General features: G+C 37.2%; 1 protein-coding gene across 1 annotated transcript; it reads left to right on the top strand.

Moving 5' to 3' along the window:
- The first annotated feature begins 1,254 nt into the window (after window positions 1-1,254).
- syndig1l (synapse differentiation inducing 1 like) lies at window positions 1,255-17,152 on the top strand. Its single transcript, XM_022750954.1, has 4 exons — window positions 1,255-1,595; window positions 3,428-3,925; window positions 15,506-15,643; window positions 16,295-17,152. The coding sequence occupies exons 2-4, from the start codon at window positions 3,500-3,502 to the stop codon at window positions 16,451-16,453; spliced, it is 723 nt and encodes a 240-aa protein (XP_022606675.1). The 5' UTR covers window positions 1,255-1,595; window positions 3,428-3,499; the 3' UTR covers window positions 16,454-17,152.
- Window positions 17,153-17,863: the final 711 nt, after the last annotated feature.

Here is a 17,863-nt window from a genome sequence, read left to right as displayed (position 1 = left end):
ATCTTCATTAGAAAATGTTACTCTGAATCCTGCTATTAAGGATGATGGAGAGAGAGGAAGAGAAAGAAAGAAGAGTAATGGATAAGCAGTTGCAGGTTCTGGCCCCCCCCTCCATTCGCCCCCGCTGCTAATATACTCGTCTCCTGAGGGAGTGGTATCCATCACAGGGACGGCAGGGCTGTTATGCCACGTCGACTCGTGCATGTGAACACAAGGTGACTCTGGAAGAGACACAGCTCATGTGTGCCCAGTCTTATAAATGCAGCCCCATGTTTCCCCCATAAAGTGTCCATCAGCACCTTAATGCATCTCCCAGTGAAAGTGACAGAGCCTGGGCTTGCACATTATTAACTCCAGACATTTTTATGAGCCGGTGGAACAGAGTGCTCCTTCTGAATAAGATATGTTTCCAGTGTTCAGAGGCTGTATATCAGTCTTTTAGTTTTTGGCACAGCATGACAAGGTTCTGATAGGCAATGTTTTTACTGTGTTTTTACATGAGTCTAAGCCTGCAGACTGTGTCTCTGTAAATATTGTAGTTACGTCATTATTATTCTCCAGTGGGATCAAAATAAATTAGGTTCATTAGGTTTATGTCACCCATTTGTTTTCATGGGAAAGACATCTATATTCATGTTATGTAAACAGTGTTTACAATGATAAATTGTGCCATGGAGTCATAAGCAGCTTAGCAGAGTGGGGTTAAAGGCACAAACGAAATTGGCAGGCTCATGATAAATGCATGGGATTTGTTTAAAATATTAATCAAATATAAATGTGCAATGAATTTAATAGTGGCTTATTCCTGTGCTATATTTGGAACCAATTCCGAGCCATGCACATTGAAGGCTCAGAGAAATTAAAGTAAATTGGCACAAGCTTGATTCATGTGTTGAAGGGGGATTTTAAAATTCATGTAGCAGAAGGAAAGCTTTGGAAAAATTATCTGTGAAGTTTCTGTGTTTTCTTCAATTAGTGGGCGTTCACACTGGGGGAAGAATGACAGGTAAAAAGATTACAATCAATCTTAGTAACAACTTCAGGACACAAAATCTTATCGCTCGTGTGATCTGAAACATGTTCCTGTGGCTGTATCTCAGGAGACACCCAACCTGTTTCAAAAACGAGGCATAATAGCACCGCTGGGGGTGCCAGCACATGAGACGCTGGGATGGAGGAAGACGCCCAAGCAAGGCAAGTTTGGAAATGTCAAATCCGTGGTGGGTAATAGAGTTTGCAGCGCGCCTCACGCAGCCAGTCAGTTGGCTGGACTCCGCTCAGCCTCTGCCGTTGAGTTGTTTGGAGCCTGAGCTCAGTGTGATACTGTGCGTAAAGTCTACCTGTCAGACGCGGCAGCGGTGCCACAGCAGGCAGAGCTCAGCGTGCAAAGTCCATTCTAACACACCCGGACTAACTGTGCCTTTTCATCGGATACCATATGTTGTGCTACGATGGCAGTTTCCCCCCAAAACTGATAATGTGAAGTAGGTAAAAAAAAAAAAAGAAAAAAAGAAGGTGGGTCCGTCCGTCTCCATCGACTCAGTTGTGCCGGGGAACGATGCTGAACAAACCTGCGGGAGGATCTTCTACTACAGGTAAGATGATTTTCGCATTCGTTTAGCTGCTGGTATCTAAAAACTGTTATTCTAGGGTAGATATGAGGTCTGTCCGTGACACAAAACAGCAAAAGAATGAAACAAATATGTAAAATTCCCTCATTAACAGGTACATGAAAATAAAATAGATAAAGGACGTATTTGATATTTTATGTGGAATAAAAAAAGGTGTGATGTCATCAAAATATTTGTGTGCGTGTGTGTGTGTTTGTGTGTGTGTGTGTGTGTATAAGAGAGAGATGGAATGAGATATGTATGAATAAACTGTAGTAAACAGACAAAAACAACGGACAAAGAGAAGGTGGAGAGACAGAAGGTCTTAATGATCATTAATAATTGTTGAATCTGAGCACACGCTCACATGAGCTGAGTGCACACCTTCTCATGTCAGATGAATTATTTGTGGATGTGGCATGTGGGTTTTTGTTGTCTAATGTAGTGTGTAATGGAATTCCCTGTTATCTGGTGAGTGGTGCAGCCTCATGAGAGAATGGAAACTGCTGGACACAGTGTTGGAGATAGTGAAGCCTGAGTCTTGCGCGTGTGGGCTCAGATTCACAGCCGCTGGCCCCAACATTATTCATGCTTCTCCACGCCAAACCAAACAGCTCCTAAACCTACTGTTGCTGCAGGAGCTTTTGTTTGTCATGAAGCCACATGGGCCAAAGGGCTCCTGTAGATCTGCAATGTCTTCTGTGGGAGTCAGGAAATCATTGTATATGCAGACAATAACTCAAACCGATCAGATTTTTTAGAGCTGGACTGTCAGAGGCAATGATACAAATCTTGAGCCTATAGTTTGTAATGCTGTTGCACTCAATGGCGTTGCATTATATGGTATTCCAGTTATTATGCCCTGCCCCCGTATGCCCGCTTCCTTCTTTGCAACTCAATCACCTCTCCGACCTCATAAGTCAAGCTCTTGCCTCTAATCTGTGGAAAATCACTAAATTGTCTTGTGTATTTCCACCCCGGGGCTCATTTCTCACTACAGCACTTTGAACAAAAAAAGCATGAAATGACTCTGGCTTGATCTGCTACTTTCTACTAATTCCAAAATACTACACAGCTGCTTGATGGGCTTTTATCTTATTTCATCATTAGACACGGGATGAAAGATTCATTTGATAGATACGGGCCAAGAGAGACTGGCCATTGATGCTGGATGGTAAATTTGCTAAACAAAAATTGTGTATTTGCTTACTCAAATCTGGACATGCTCAGCTCACACAGCCTCTCATTGGTGGACTTGTTGCCTCAGCGACTGCCTCTCCTAACAGTGTTACTGTGTTTCTTTTACATAAAACACTAATTTTATAACTGATCTTCCACTTCATTTGTCCTGCAGCTCTCCAGCTGCATTTGAAAACACTGAGGAGGAGTCAAGGAGGCCAGTCAGACTAGTCAGAGTAATCAGTATGCACTGGGAAATACAGCAGCACCTGCCACACACTTTCCCCTGGTTTCAATATGGGCAGCTGTGACAAGTGGGGGATATTTTTTCCCCTACATGTTTATATGAATCTGGGAGTGTGAGATGCAACAGTTGAACATACAACAGATGGTGATTTTATGGCCCAGACTGGCAAGAGCTTGTGAGATGAATGCTGATTGCCAAATAAGATTTCCTGCACTGAATTCATGTCCAAGAGAGCTCATTATTATTATTTTTTTTAAAAACTCATGTTGGATCAGACTGGATAGCTACATTTCATTTAGATTTACTTTCCCATGTTTGTGCCATGATTTAAGTGGACTGTTGTTTCTCTCTTATAAGGTTTTATCATTCTATTCTTAACGTGTTTTTCCAGCTGCCAGACTGCCAAATCTTTCTCGGACTTCATCCTCTCTTCCACTAGACGTCTGAACCTTCCATCGTCGTCATGGAGAGCCTCAGTGAGCTCCAGAACCCCCTGCTAGACAAAACCAGCAGACACGTGGTCCCCAACGACTACCAGGGTTACCAGTGTGACTACCCGAGCCAGCCTTACCAGGACAGCCTCATTGGCTACTACTACACCGGGACTAATGGCAAGCATAAGACTCAGCAGTTCCTGGATGCAACATCCCTGCATCTAGCCGTGGAGGCTTTTTACAGGCCCAACTTCATCCTGTACAAAGACGACGTGAGTCTTCACAGCAAGGACTCCAAGAGTGAGAGCTTTGAGACCACTTTCACAGAGAGTAAAGACACTGTGTTGGATGGAGGGTCCACAGAAAACTGCCAGGACAGCGTGCAGGGAGAGAAGGATGTGAAGATCCAGACGGTGTCGTACGAGGTGGAGGATGAGCAGGGTCCTGAGTATGAGGTCAGAGGTCACTCTAGACTAGAGCAAAGAGTGAAAAAGGCTTGTACAGTGCTTTAGTGGTATCTTATCGAGGAGATTTAGGTGCCTGATTTACCAAGTCTCCACAAGCAGGATATATTTCAGTTGTAGTCATGCATGGTTATATACTCTAAGTAGTAGAAGTAGAAATAGTTCTACTTCAAGTTCCTCACTCCTGCTACAAGCTACAAGGGAATAATTACTGAAACTACACACGATGAAAAGCAAGTAAGAGCAATTTGACAATGTTTTGAAAGAGTAATTAGAATATTGAGTTGCTTTTCGAAATTAAAGGCATTTCAACACTTAGTCGTAACTGTCAAGGCCATCTTTCTGCAGAAAGTGAGTCATGCTGCGTACACTGTACTGTAGTGATGCTATTATTTCATTTACCATTCTAATAGACTGCCAGTTTGATTGATTCTTATTTCTCACTCTAAATGGTCAATTTGCTGGACTCTTTCAAATCCAGAGCAGGGTAATTGTACACTTTTGTCTTATAATTACATTCTTAGAAAATGACACATCTGATTTGATCAATCCAGACTATATCTTTTAGGACTATAACTACACTCTCAAAATAAAACCATGACAGCGAAAAGAGCAAAGTCTTTTCAGAAGTGGTAAAAATCTAATTTCACCCAGGGACGCTTGTGAGACACCCAGGGCTCTAAGCTGGCAGAGGAAGAAGTATAGCACTCTAACTGGGCTGATGATTGCACCAGCACTTGTCACTCGGAGGCCTGGCAGATAGATAGAGACATGGCAGTGAATGCCATTAATGCCATAAGTAATGACGCGCTTTGAGGGTATTAAGCAGGACTCTGCTGATGCGTGGCTGTTGGAGCAGGTGAGCCTGGAGATAAAGTTATTCCATGTCAATTCAAAAGAGCAAATTAATCTGATGAACAGATGAAAGTTGTGTTTTCAGCTGGAATATGAGACTTTTTACTCCTGCACCTGCGTTTCTCTACTTTTCCTTCCCATGTGTCTGCATGTGTACGTGCGTCTCAGCGCTAAGATTCATATCCTTTGGTTCATAGAACCACACAAACATGCACACACTATAATCCAGGCATAGACATTGGTACAAGACTTGTAGAGCATGTGCCAGCTGTATATTGATGCATTAAGCAGCTTTGTATGGAAGTGAGTCAAAAATTTGGAGCAAGGGCATAGCTTTGCATATGGACGGTAGAGACATGTCCCTACCAATATTTTGGGAGGTCATAATTGTCCTTACCAATATTTGAGTTAGCTCGTTCGCACTATGTTTGGAGTGAAGTCACATTAGATCATTCCAATGTGCCCTCCAAGAGGCTACGTCAGTCTAACGTCATGTGAGAATATCACAATGGTACCTAACGTTACCAGAAAAATGTCAACTGATGTTATTTAACTGTTAGCTAGCATTTACTAGGAAGCTGACCCTGCCTTCTGTCTTCTCTAAGGTAGGTAGGTTGATAGCAGGAGTAAATGGAAAATGGTGGATAAATCAAAGTATGAGTTTAATTTCTGTAGAAAAATCCCATGAAAGTGTCACAATGAATACTAAGACGTTTTATGCCTTACTATGACATTTTTATGACTTTTTTATGCCTTACTATAGTATGATGTTTTTATGGTTTTTTATGCCTTACTATAGTATGACGTTTTTATGATTTACTATGCTACAGCATTTTTATGCCTTACTGTACTATGATGGTTTTTACCTTGAAGTGAATAAGATTTTGATGAGGAGTGGTAGTGTAGTGGCTAAAACAGTGGATTCCCATTTAGAAGGTGTTGGGTTCATATTCCTGACAATTCAAAGAATTGTACCATGGCTAAATGGGAAATTCTAATTTAACTTTTTATGCCTTGCTATACTATGACGTTTTTATGAATTTTTTATGCCCTACTATACCATGATTTCTTATGCCTTTGTATACTTTACTATACAATGAATTATTTATGAAATTTTATGGTTTTCTATAGTATGACTTTTTACTCCTAACTATTCTATGAGCTTTTTAAACCTTACTGTACTATGACGTTTAAATGAATTTTTATGCCTCACTATACTATGGCGTTTTTATGACTTTTTTATGCTTTACTATACTATGGCTTTTTTATGCCTTACTTTACTATGACTTTTGTATGAATTTTTATGCCTTACTATTCTGTGTCGTTTTTATGATTTAAAAATGCTACAGCATTTTTACGCCTTACTATACTATGATGGTTTTTACCTTGAAGTGAATCAAACTTTGATGAGGAGTGCTAGTGTAGTGGTTAAAACAGTGGATTCCCACTCAGAAAGTTCTTGGTTCAAATCGTGGACAGTTCAAAGAATTGTACATTGACTAAATAAGAAATTCTAATTTAAATTTTTATGCCTTGCTATACTTAGACCTTTTTATGACTTTTTTATGCCTTACTATACTATGACTTTTTATGCTTTTTATGATGTTTTTATACTTTTTTTATGCCTTACTTTACTATGACTTTTTATGCCGTATTATACTTTGACTTTTGTATGAATTTTTATGCTTAAAGTGAATAGTATTTTGTTGAGGAGTGGTAGTGTAGAGGTTAAAACAGTGGATTCCTACTCAGAGGGTTCTGGGTTCAAATCCTGGAAAATTCAAAGAATTGTACATTGGCTAAATGGGAAATTCTAATTTAACTTTTTATGCCTTGCTATACTATGACTTTTGTATGAATCTTTATGACTTATTATACTATGATGTTTTTATGCCTTATTATGCCTCACTGTACTATGACGTTTTTATGAATTTTTTTATGCCTTACTATACTGTGTCGTTTTTATGAATTTTTTATTCCTTACTATACTGTGTCGTTTTTTTTGATTTGCTATGCTACGGCATTTTTATGCCTTACTATACTGTATCGTTTTTATGATTTGCTATGCTGCGGCATTTTTATGCCTTACTATACTATGATGGTTTTTACCTTGAAGTGAATAAGATTTTGATGCAGAGTGGTAGTGTAGTGGCTAAAACAGTGGATTCCCACTCGGAAGGTTCTGGGTTCAAATTGTGGACAGTTCAAAGAATTGTACATTGACTAAATAGGAAAGTCTAATTTAAATTTTTATGCCTTGCTATACTATGACGTTTTTATGACTTTTTTATGCCTTACTATACTATGGCTTTTTATGCCTTACTATACTATGGCTTTTTATGCCTTACTCTACTATGACTTTTGTATCAATTTTTATGACTTACTATACTATGACGTTTTTATGAATTTTTTATGCCTTACTATACTGTGTCATTTTTATGATTTGCTATGCTACAGCATTTTTATACCTTACTATACTATGATGGTTTTTACCTTGAGGTGAACAAGATTTGGGTGAGGAGTTGTAGTGTAGTGGTTAAAACAGTGGATTCCCACTCAGAAGGTTCTCGGTTCAAATCCTGGACAATTCAAAGAATTGTACATTGGCTAAATGGGAAATTCTAATTTAACTTTTTATGCCTTGCTATACTATGACGTTTTTATGACTTTTTTATGCCTTACTATACTATGACTTTTTTTGCCTTGTTATACTATGACTTTTGTATCATTTTTAATGACTTACTATACTATGACGTTTTTATGAATTTTTTATGCCTTACTATACTGTGTCATTTTTATGATTTGCTATGCTACAGCATTTTTATGCCTTACTATACTATGATGGTTTTTACCTTGAAGTGAATAAGATTCTGCTGCGGAGTCATAGTGTAGTGGTTAAAACAGTGGATTCCCACTCAGAAGGTTCTGGACAGTTCAAAGAATTGTACATTGGCTAAATGGGAAATTCTAATTTAAATTTTTATGCCTTGCTATACTATGACGTTTTTATGATTTTTTTATGCCCTACTATACTATGACTTCTTATGCCTTTGTATACTTTACTATACAATGAATTATTTATGAAATTTTATGGTTTACTTTTTTATGCCTTACTATACTATGACTTTTTTATGCCTTACTGTACTATGACTTTTTTATGCCTTACTGTACTATGACTTTTTGTGCCTTATTATACTATGACTTTTGTATGAATCTTTATGACTTATTATACTATGACGTTTTTATGACTCATTTATGCCTTACTATACTATGAATTATTTATGAAAATTTATGGTTGACTATAGTATGACTTTTTACTCCTAACTATTCTATGAGCTTTTTATGCCTTACTGTACTATGACGTTTATACCTTGAAGTGAATAAAACTTTGATGAGTAGTCGTAGTGTAGTGGTTAAAACAGTGGATTCCCACTCAGAAGGTTCTGGGTTCAAATCGTGGACAGTTCAAAGAATTGTACATTGACTAAATAAGAAATTCTAATTTAAATTTTTATGCCTTGCTATACTAAGATGTTTTTATGCTTTTTTATGCCTTACTATACCATGACTTTTTATGCTTTTTATGATGTTTTTTTACTTTTTTTATGCCTTACTTTACTATGACTTTTTTATGCCTTATTAAACTTTGACATTTGTATCAATTTTTATGACTTACTATACTATGACGTTTTTATGGTTTTTTATGCCTTACTATACTGTGTCGTTTTTATGATTTGCTATGCAACAGCATTTTTATGCCTTACTATACTATGATGGTTTTTACCTTGAAGTGAACAAGATTTTGGTGAGGAGTGGTAGTGTAGTGGTTAAAACAGTGGATTCCCACTCAGAAGGTTCTTGGTTCAAATCCTGGTCAGTTCAAAGAATTGTACATTGACTAAATAGGAAAGTCTAATTTAACTTTTTATGCCTTGCTATACTATGACGTTTTTATGACTTTTTTATGCCTTACTATACTATGGCTTTTTATGCCTTACTTCACTATGACTTTTGTATCAATTTTTATGACTTACTATACTATGACGTTTTTATGAATTTTTTATGCCTTACTATACTGTGTCATTTTTATGATTTGCTATGCTACGGCATTTTTATGCCTTACTATACAATGATGGTTTTTAACTTGAAGTGAATAAGATTTTGATGCGGAGTGGTAGTGTAGTGGTTAAAACAGTGAATTCCCACTCTGAAGGTTCTCGGTTCAAATCCTGGACAATTCAAAGAATTGTACATTGGCTAAATGGGAAATTCTAATTTAACTTTTTATGCCTTGCTATACTATGACGTTTTCATGAATTTTTTTATGCCTTACTATACTGTGTCATTTTTATGATTTGCTATGCTACGGCATTTTTATGCCTTACTATACTGTGTCATTTTTATGATTTGCTATGCTACGGCATTTTTATGCCTTACTATACTGTGTCATTTTTATGATTTGCTATGCTACGGCATTTTTATGCCTTACTATACTGTGTCATTTTTATGATTTGCTATGCTACGGCATTTTTATGCCTCACTATTCTGTGTCGTTTTTATGATTTGCTATGCTACGGCATTTTTATGCCTCACTATTCTGTGTCGTTTTTATGATTTACTATGCTACAGCATTTTTATGCCTTATTGTACTATGATGGTTTATACCTTAAAGTGAATAGAGTTTTGATGAGGAGTGGTAGTGTAGTGGTTAAAACAGTGGATTCCCACTCAAAAGCTTCTGGGTTCATATTCTGGACAGTTCAAAGAATTGTACTTTGACTAAATAGGCAATTTAAATTTGTATGCCTTGCTATACTATGACCTTTTTATGCCTTACTTTACTATGACTTTTTTATGCCTTATTATCCTTTGACTTTTGTATGAATTATTATGCTTAAAGTGAATAAGGTTTTGATGCGGAGTGGTAGTGTAGTGGTTAAAACAGTGGATTCCCACTCAGAAGATTCTGGGTTCAAATTGTGGACAGTTCAAAGAATTGTACATTGACTAAATAGGACAGTCTCATTTAAATTTTTATGCCTTGCTATACTAAGACGTTTTAATGACTTTTTTAATGCCTTACTATACTATGACTTTTTGTGCCTTATTATAGTATGACTTTTGTATGAATTTTTATGACTTATTATACTATGATGTTTTTATGCCTTATTATGCCTTATTATAGTATGACGTTTTTATGCTTTTTTATGCCTTACTGTACTATGACTTTTCTATACCTTATTATACTTTGACTTTTGTATGAATTATTATGCTTAAAGTGAATAGGGCTTTGTTGAGAAGTAGTTGTGTAGTGGTTAAAACAGTGGATTCTCACTCAGAACTTTCTCAGTTCAAATCCTGGACAATTCAAATAATTGAATATTGGCTAAATGGGAAATTCTAATATAAATTTTTATGCCTTGCTATACTAAGACGTTTTTATGACTTTTTTATGTCTCACTATACTGTGTCGTTTTTTATGATTTACTACGCTATCGCATTTTTATGCCTTACTGTACTATGATGGTGTTTACCTTGAAATGAACAAGATTTTGATGCGGAGTGGTAGTGTAGTGGTTAAAACAGTGGATTCCCACTCAGAAGGTTGTGGGTTCAAATTCTGGACAGTTCAAAGAATTGTACATTGACTAAATGGGAAATTCTACTTTAACTTTTTATGCCTTGCTATACTTATACGTTTTTATGTTTTTTTATGCCTTACTATGCTATGGCTTTTCATGCCTTACTTTACTTTGACTTTTGTATCAATTTTTATTACTTACTATACTATGACATTTTTATGAATTTTTTATGCCTTACTATACTGTGTCGTTTTTATGAATTTTTTATGCCTTACTATACTGTGTCGTTTTTATGATTTGCTATGCTACGGCATTTTTATGCCTTACTATACTGTGTCGTTTTTAAGATTTGCTATGCTATCGCATTTTTTTTGCCTTACTATACTATGATGGTTTATACCTTAAAGTGAATAGAGTTTTGATGAGTAGTCGTAGTGTAGTGGTTAAAACAGTGGATTCCCACTCAGAAGGTTCTGGGTTCAAATGGTGGACAGTTCAAAGAATTGTACATTGACTAAATAAGAAATTCTAATTAAAATTTTTATGCCTTGCTATACTAAGACGTTTTTATGACTTTTTTATGCCTTACTTAACTATGACTTTTTTATGCCTTACTGTACTATGACATTTTTATGACTTTTTTATGCCTTACTGTACTATGCCTTATTATGCCTTACTATACTATGACTTTTTTATGCCTTACTATACTGTGATGGTTGTATGAATTATTATGCTTAAAGTGAATAGAGTTTTGTTGAGAAGTGGTAGTGTAGTGGATTCCCACTCAGAAGGTTCTGGGTTCAAATCTTGGACAATTCAAAGAATTGTACATTGGCTAAATGGGAAATTGTAATTTAAATTTTTATGCTTTGCTATACTAAGACGTTTTTATGATTTTTTTATGCCTTACTATATAGTATGACGTTTTTTTCCTTTTAATGCCTTATTATACTATGACTTTTGTATGAATTTTTATGTCTTACTATACTGTGTCGTTTTTATGATTTGCTATGCAACAGCATTTTTATGCCTTACTATACTATGATGGTTTTTACCTTGAAGTGAACAAGATTTTGATGCGGAGTGGTAGTGTAGTGGTTAGAACAGTGGCTTCCCAATCAGAGGTTTCTAGGTTCAAATCCTGAACAGTTCAAAGAATTGTACATTGGCCGAATGGGAAATTCTCTCAAAAATATGACTTCTTTATGCCTTGCTATACTATGACGTTTTTTTTTTAATTTTTAGACCTTACTATACGATGAATTATTTATGAAATTTTATGGTTTACTATAGTATGACTTTTTACTCCTAACTATTCTATGAGCTTTTTATGCCTTACTCTACTATGACATTTAAATGAATTTTTATGCCTCACTATACTATGACGTTTTTACGACTTTTTTATGTCTTACTTTAATATGACTTTTGTGTGAATTTTTATGTATTACTATACCAAATTTTTGTGCTTTTCTGTGCCTTACTATGACTATGACATTTTTATGCCTTACTATACTATGACGTTGTAGTGACTTTTTATCCTCACTATATTATGACATTTTTATGGCATTTTTATGCCTTACTATAGTATGTCGTTTTTATGCCTTTTTATGCCTTATTGTACTATGACATTATAATGAGTTTTTATGCCTCACTATACTATGGCGTTTTTTTTTTTGCTTTTTTGTGCCTTACTATACTATGACATTTTTCTGACTTTTTATGGCTTACTATACTATAAAGTTTTCATGACTCTTCATGCATTACTATATTATACATTTTTTATGCCTTTTTTCCTCACTATACTTTGACATTTTTATGAGTTTTTATGCATTTCTATACTATCACGTTTTTATGAGTTTTTATGCCTTACTATACAATGACTTATTTATGAAATTTTATGCCTTACTATACTATTACGTTTTCGTGCTATTTTATGGCTTACTGTAGTGAGACCTTTTGTGCCTTGCTATACTATAACTTTTTAATAAATTTTCATGCCTTAGTATACTATGACATTTTTATACCTTTTATACTATGTTTTCATGACTTTTTATGCCTTACTATAGTATGACTTTTTACTCCTTACTATTTATGACTTTTTTATGAATTTTTATGCCTTACTGTACTATGACATTTTTATGACTTTTATGGCTCACTACACTATTACGTTTTTATGAATTTTTATGCCTTACAATACAATGACTTATTTATTACTTTTTATGCCCTATGATGTTTTTAGGACTTTTGGACTCATAAAAAAGTCATAAATACAACATAGTATACTAAGGCATAAGAATTCACAAAAATGTCACTGTATAGTAAGACATAAAAAGGCATAAAAATGTGATAGTATTATGAGGCATACAAAAGTCATAGTATAATAAGGCACGAAAAGGTCAATTTTAATTTCCAATTAACCTAATGTACAATTCTTTGGACTTTCCAGGATTCAACCCCAGAACCTTCTGTGTGGGAATCCACTGTTGTAACCACTACACCAATGTTCCACATCAAAAATAAATCACTATAAGGCAAAAAACTTATAAGTAAAAGTCAAAGTATAGTAAGGCATAAAAAGTCATAGTATACTAAGGTATAAAAAGTCATAAAAATGTCATAGTATTGTAAGGTCTAAAAATTCATAAAAACATCATAGTATAGTAAGGCAGAAAAGGTCATAAAAACATGATAGTATAGTTCTAAAAATTCAGAAAAAAGGCCATATTACCAAGGCATAAAAAAGTCATTGTATTGTAAAGCATATAAAGTCATAAAAATGTCATATCATAGTAGGCATAAAAAAGTTGTAGTATATTCAGTTATAAAAACGCCATAGTACAGCAAGACATGAAAAGTTATAGTATAGTGAGGAAAAAAGAAAGGTGAGGCATGCAAGGCATATGGGCATTCCTTAAGTAAATTCAGATCTTATTTGTTAACCGTTTAAATAAACTATTTGGTTTACGGCATTAAAAAGCCAATCTCTTTGTTTTGGAGGGGTGTTGGGGTTTTTGCGTCCCCACCAATGTTGAGACCAAACCTACGTCCTTCATTTAGAGGACATTCACAGCAATAGGGACTAAAAATAAGAGGGAGAAGCAGAACTGTGGAAGGCATCATATACTTCCCAAAATTCAAGGATATAGTCTGTGACGGTTTGTGTCTGGTGTTTACAGAGTTTCCCATTGCATTTGCACCAGTGTTTGTGTTTTTTCTTGCTCCTCACTGCCATCCATGTCATCACTCTACAGTTCCTTTGTGCCCTATTCATAGTGTAGACTCAGCAACAGGAAAAAAAAAGGTGTGACTCCACAGCTACTTTTTGTCAGCACGTTTGACATCTGTGTGACGGAAAAAATATAAATTGCAGGTAACAAAGTAACAAGAGCATGTGGATAATGCCAGTGTGATTGTCCCTGCCACTAACAGGGTACGGGGGTCTTTGTGTACCCTGCTATGGAATTGACTGTCCCCCTCCACACTCTAACGAGGCCTCGGAGAGAGCTGTGACAAGGTTGTTAAAGGCACTGCGCCTCGGTGGAGCCCCATCAGTTATACTGGCATCAGACCAGAATGGGAGTGTGTGTCCCCAGCCGGCCGGAGTCGGTGTCAGGCAGGCTGTCAGTAGGACTGAATGCACCAGTCACTCAGGACTGTTATCAGGTCCTGCTACAAAGATAAAAGGAGATTACTGCAGTTTGTGCCCACCGGTTTATTCATGTGATGTCAGATTATGTGGTTATGACCAGCTGCCGCTTTGATGGATCACACCCGGCTGTCCAGGTGGGCAGTGTTCATAAAGCAGATAACAGGAAGCTTCATAATCTTTTTTTGGCAAATGTAGCTGTGTGGAAACAGTTAGGATAGTATGGCGCTGTCGTCCTCCACTTCCCTCTTACATCTAAGTAAGGTTTCTACACAGAAACACTCCCAAAATAGTCCAAGATAATTACATTAGACCCCATGGTTTGGTAAATGTAGATCAGATTAGAGGCTAAAAGAGAAAATTGTGCACAATATGTTTAAAAATGAGCTTGTCAGTGCACAAGCTTGGTTCCTTTCTTGTTTGCCCGCCTCCCTGACTGTTCTTTAATTACCTCTGAAATGGTTGCTTCAGTTCCTGCCTTACATATTGATTTCTATTTTGTGCCTTCCTTTTCCCCTCTTTGATTGATCCCTGCAGGCAGCAAGACTAACAAATGAAAGCTGCTCCTTATGAGAGCTATTTATTTAGACAAACATCCACTCCGTCTCTGGGACAGCTGAGAGAAGTAAGGCCACATCCTCTTAAAGGTCAGCCATGCAGTCACATTGCCATCCTCGCTGCAGGCACGATGTGCCAAAGTACTCTGAGTGGCATTCGAATGTATCATTCATTAGCCCGCTCAGCCCCTGTGGCCCTGAGTTTTTTTAGAAGAATTTTTTTTTATTTATTTTTATTTCAGACTGCAATCAAAATCAATCCAGAAAAAAAATTGATTTATATCTATGAATACACAAACTCATACAAAGATTTCTGCAGTCTGGAAAAGGTGTAGACTGAAGCTGCAGCTTATAATGCCCAGCTTTTAACAATACAAAAAAAACTAAACCAAATGAAGAGTCGGAGTATTGAGGCACAATATTGGGAGCCTGTTGAACACTCAGTGTCTTCTAAGATGCTGGGTGCATTGAGGAGAAATGGTTAAGGTCTTTCATGCTGTAGAGGCAATTTAGCACATAAATGACACTGTCTTCTTGCTGTTTCCCCTGTCACCTCGCAATGATGGAACAATCCGTTAATCCTGTGTTATCTGTCAGGCCGTTCATGGGTGTTGACAGAGGCACAAAATCCTCTCTGGCTGGCTGAGCACATCATGTCCTGGGTGGTTGTGGAACAAGGGCAGATACAGTGGCCTGGGTGGTGTGGGGGGACAGGACCACTGCGAAGATGTCCAAAGTACACCTGACTATCTACACACGTCAGCCTTACTCCATTATTATTTAGGTGTCAGTCTGTGGATCACCACACTCACCTTTTTGTCCCATTTTAAGAAAGTGTACTTTGTCTTACTAAATGTATTTCAACACTAAATAGTATCATCCATTCCTTTTCTGACATTTAATTATTCTTTATCAACCCGCCGTCTTCCAGAGTGACAGCTCCAGTGACAGTGAGAGTGAGGACAACTTCATCGTGCTGCCCCCTCGGGACTACCTGGGCCTAGCCATCTTCTCCATGCTCTGCTGCTTCTGGCCGTTGGGCATTGTTGCCTTTTACTACTCTCACAAGGTAAAGGCCCAGAGACCTCAAGCCTGTCATTAACTCTGATTACACTGCATTCTATTTAAGGTCAGTGAGCACAAGCACTCAGACAAGTGCTACCGCAGCCCATTTTCCACCGTGTGACCCTCCTTGCTGTTGTTTCAGATGAGAGACTGTGTAAATTTAGCAGGTTCGGCCCACTTCTCAGTCTTCTGTATTCACTTTAGGACACCATTGGTTCACAGTATGATTTATATGAGCAGTGCCCTGCAATTACATTATTTTAAGTTGTATCAATACCTGAGACTTCATTTGTAATTATTGCAGCATCTTAGGTTTGTCTGAAAAGATTAAGCTCACGTCCTGCAACATCAAATAAAGTACACCATATCTTAGCGCTTTTGCAGCATCTTCCAAAGACAATTATACTGGAACAGAAAATAATGTGTCAGAAGAATAAATAAAGGCCAGGCTCATTTTTTTGATAGGAAACCAAAACACCCAAACAACGCATTTGTCACTGTCAGAGGGATAATGACCTAATTGCCATGGTAACTAATGGCTTCCCAAGAGCATTTCTTGTTTTCTCTCTTTTAACTGTGGCTTAACACCTACTCATACACTCAATGCTGATGAGTAACACACCGGCTCATTTCACTCTCTGCTTTGTTTTGTCAGACTGGCAAGGCCATCGCTAAGGGAGACTTCTCCAGAGCAGGAATGAGCTCCAGAAGAGCTCTATTCCTGGCTGCTCTTTCCATTACCATTGGAACAGGGATGTATGTGGGGGTGGTCGTGGCCCTCATAGCCTACCTGTCCAAGCCTGGACACGTATAACACTGGGACCGGCTTGCTCGGGGGAAGGTAGCAAGAAAGAGGAAGCAAGACAGGAGGAAAAGACGATGTTGGACAGATTCCTTCACCTCTCGTGAAGGTGTGTGCCTGTCCTGCTGCTGGCTGTCTGTGAAAGGAAAAAGCCAAATGAAGAGAAAAGACTAAACAAGAGAGAGAGAGAAAAAGAGGAAAAAAAACAAGATGTGTGGATGGAGTATCACTTGGACTGCATATTGATCTGGACTGAATCTTTATTTCTGGGATGCAACACTCCCACCAAGCTATTCCACCACCACCAGTGCTGAAAGATGACTTCCACAAAGGCTGTACTGTACTTATATGTTAGAAGAAAACTGAGCTCATAGCAGTAATGAACTACCTACCTTTTAACACATTAGTCGTTTACAGCGTTTTTATTTTACCTTTACAGTAGATGTATTCTATGTCAATACTATTACAGATTGGGTACTGTCCACTTTGTAAATGAGTTCTTTGGAAAATAAGTTTGTTTATTCAAGGAATATACTGGAAATTGATCAAGTCAGTAAATGGAGGAAAGCAGTTCCTTAGTCAAAATAGAACAAAGCTGATTGTCAGAGTGTACACAAAGCTGCTGAGCAGTGGTCAAGAGGGTTAGTTGTGTTTATTGTGTACTGTAAATGTAGTCAATAAATACATTTGGCATGAATAATGAAAAGTTCACTGCCATGTCTCCCGTCCTGTTATTCGCTGTGTCTTTGCAAAGAGTGTCTTAGGGCAGTGAGTCCCAACCAGAGGTATTTTTATTAACCCCAGGGTGGTAGTTCTGCAGTCGCCAAGAGGTATGTGGAAAGCTCAACCAATTAACAAAGGTAAATTCAACAAAACTCCAGACATTTAAAAAGACTTTAGGACCCTAGCTGTGTAACGAGGAACATAAAAAAGCAAATAAGTCTACCATTAGAAATTGTACGATGGTTATCTTTACACGCTTCCCATCAACCGGAGTCAGTTGTAACACACTGACTCCAATCCAGCAGGCACCGGACTCAGATGTAACATCAGAAAGACGTTTGACTCTAATGACCCTAATGTTGAACAGGTGTAAAATTTTGGTTGGAAATGAAAAGCAGGTTGACGTCAAAATCCGATGTTGGCCAATTGACAGTGCGATATTTAGCAGATGTTGGGTTGAAATAGTTTGCTAAAAATAATGGATAAACAGTTTGAATTAATGGAAAGAGCTGAAACATCCAAGCTACTGTCACTTACTGCTAGTAGCACAAATTTTAGCACAGTAACCTACGCATTGACAATTTAGTGGTGTTAAATAATATTGTAATATCCTTATGATAATTAACAGTTAACTGTGTTAAATAACATCCAGATTACACAGTAAGAACATCAAGAGAAAATTAAGCTCAGCTGATATGG

The sequence above is a fragment of the Seriola dumerili genome, unplaced genomic scaffold, assembly GCF_002260705.1.
Source record: "Seriola dumerili isolate Sdu_G_001 unplaced genomic scaffold, Sdu_1.0 BDQW01000149.1, whole genome shotgun sequence".
Classification (NCBI taxonomy): Eukaryota; Metazoa; Chordata; class Actinopteri; order Carangiformes; family Carangidae; genus Seriola; species Seriola dumerili.
Note: the sequence above shows the minus strand (reverse complement) of the source record. Positions and strands in the feature narration are given on the sequence as shown.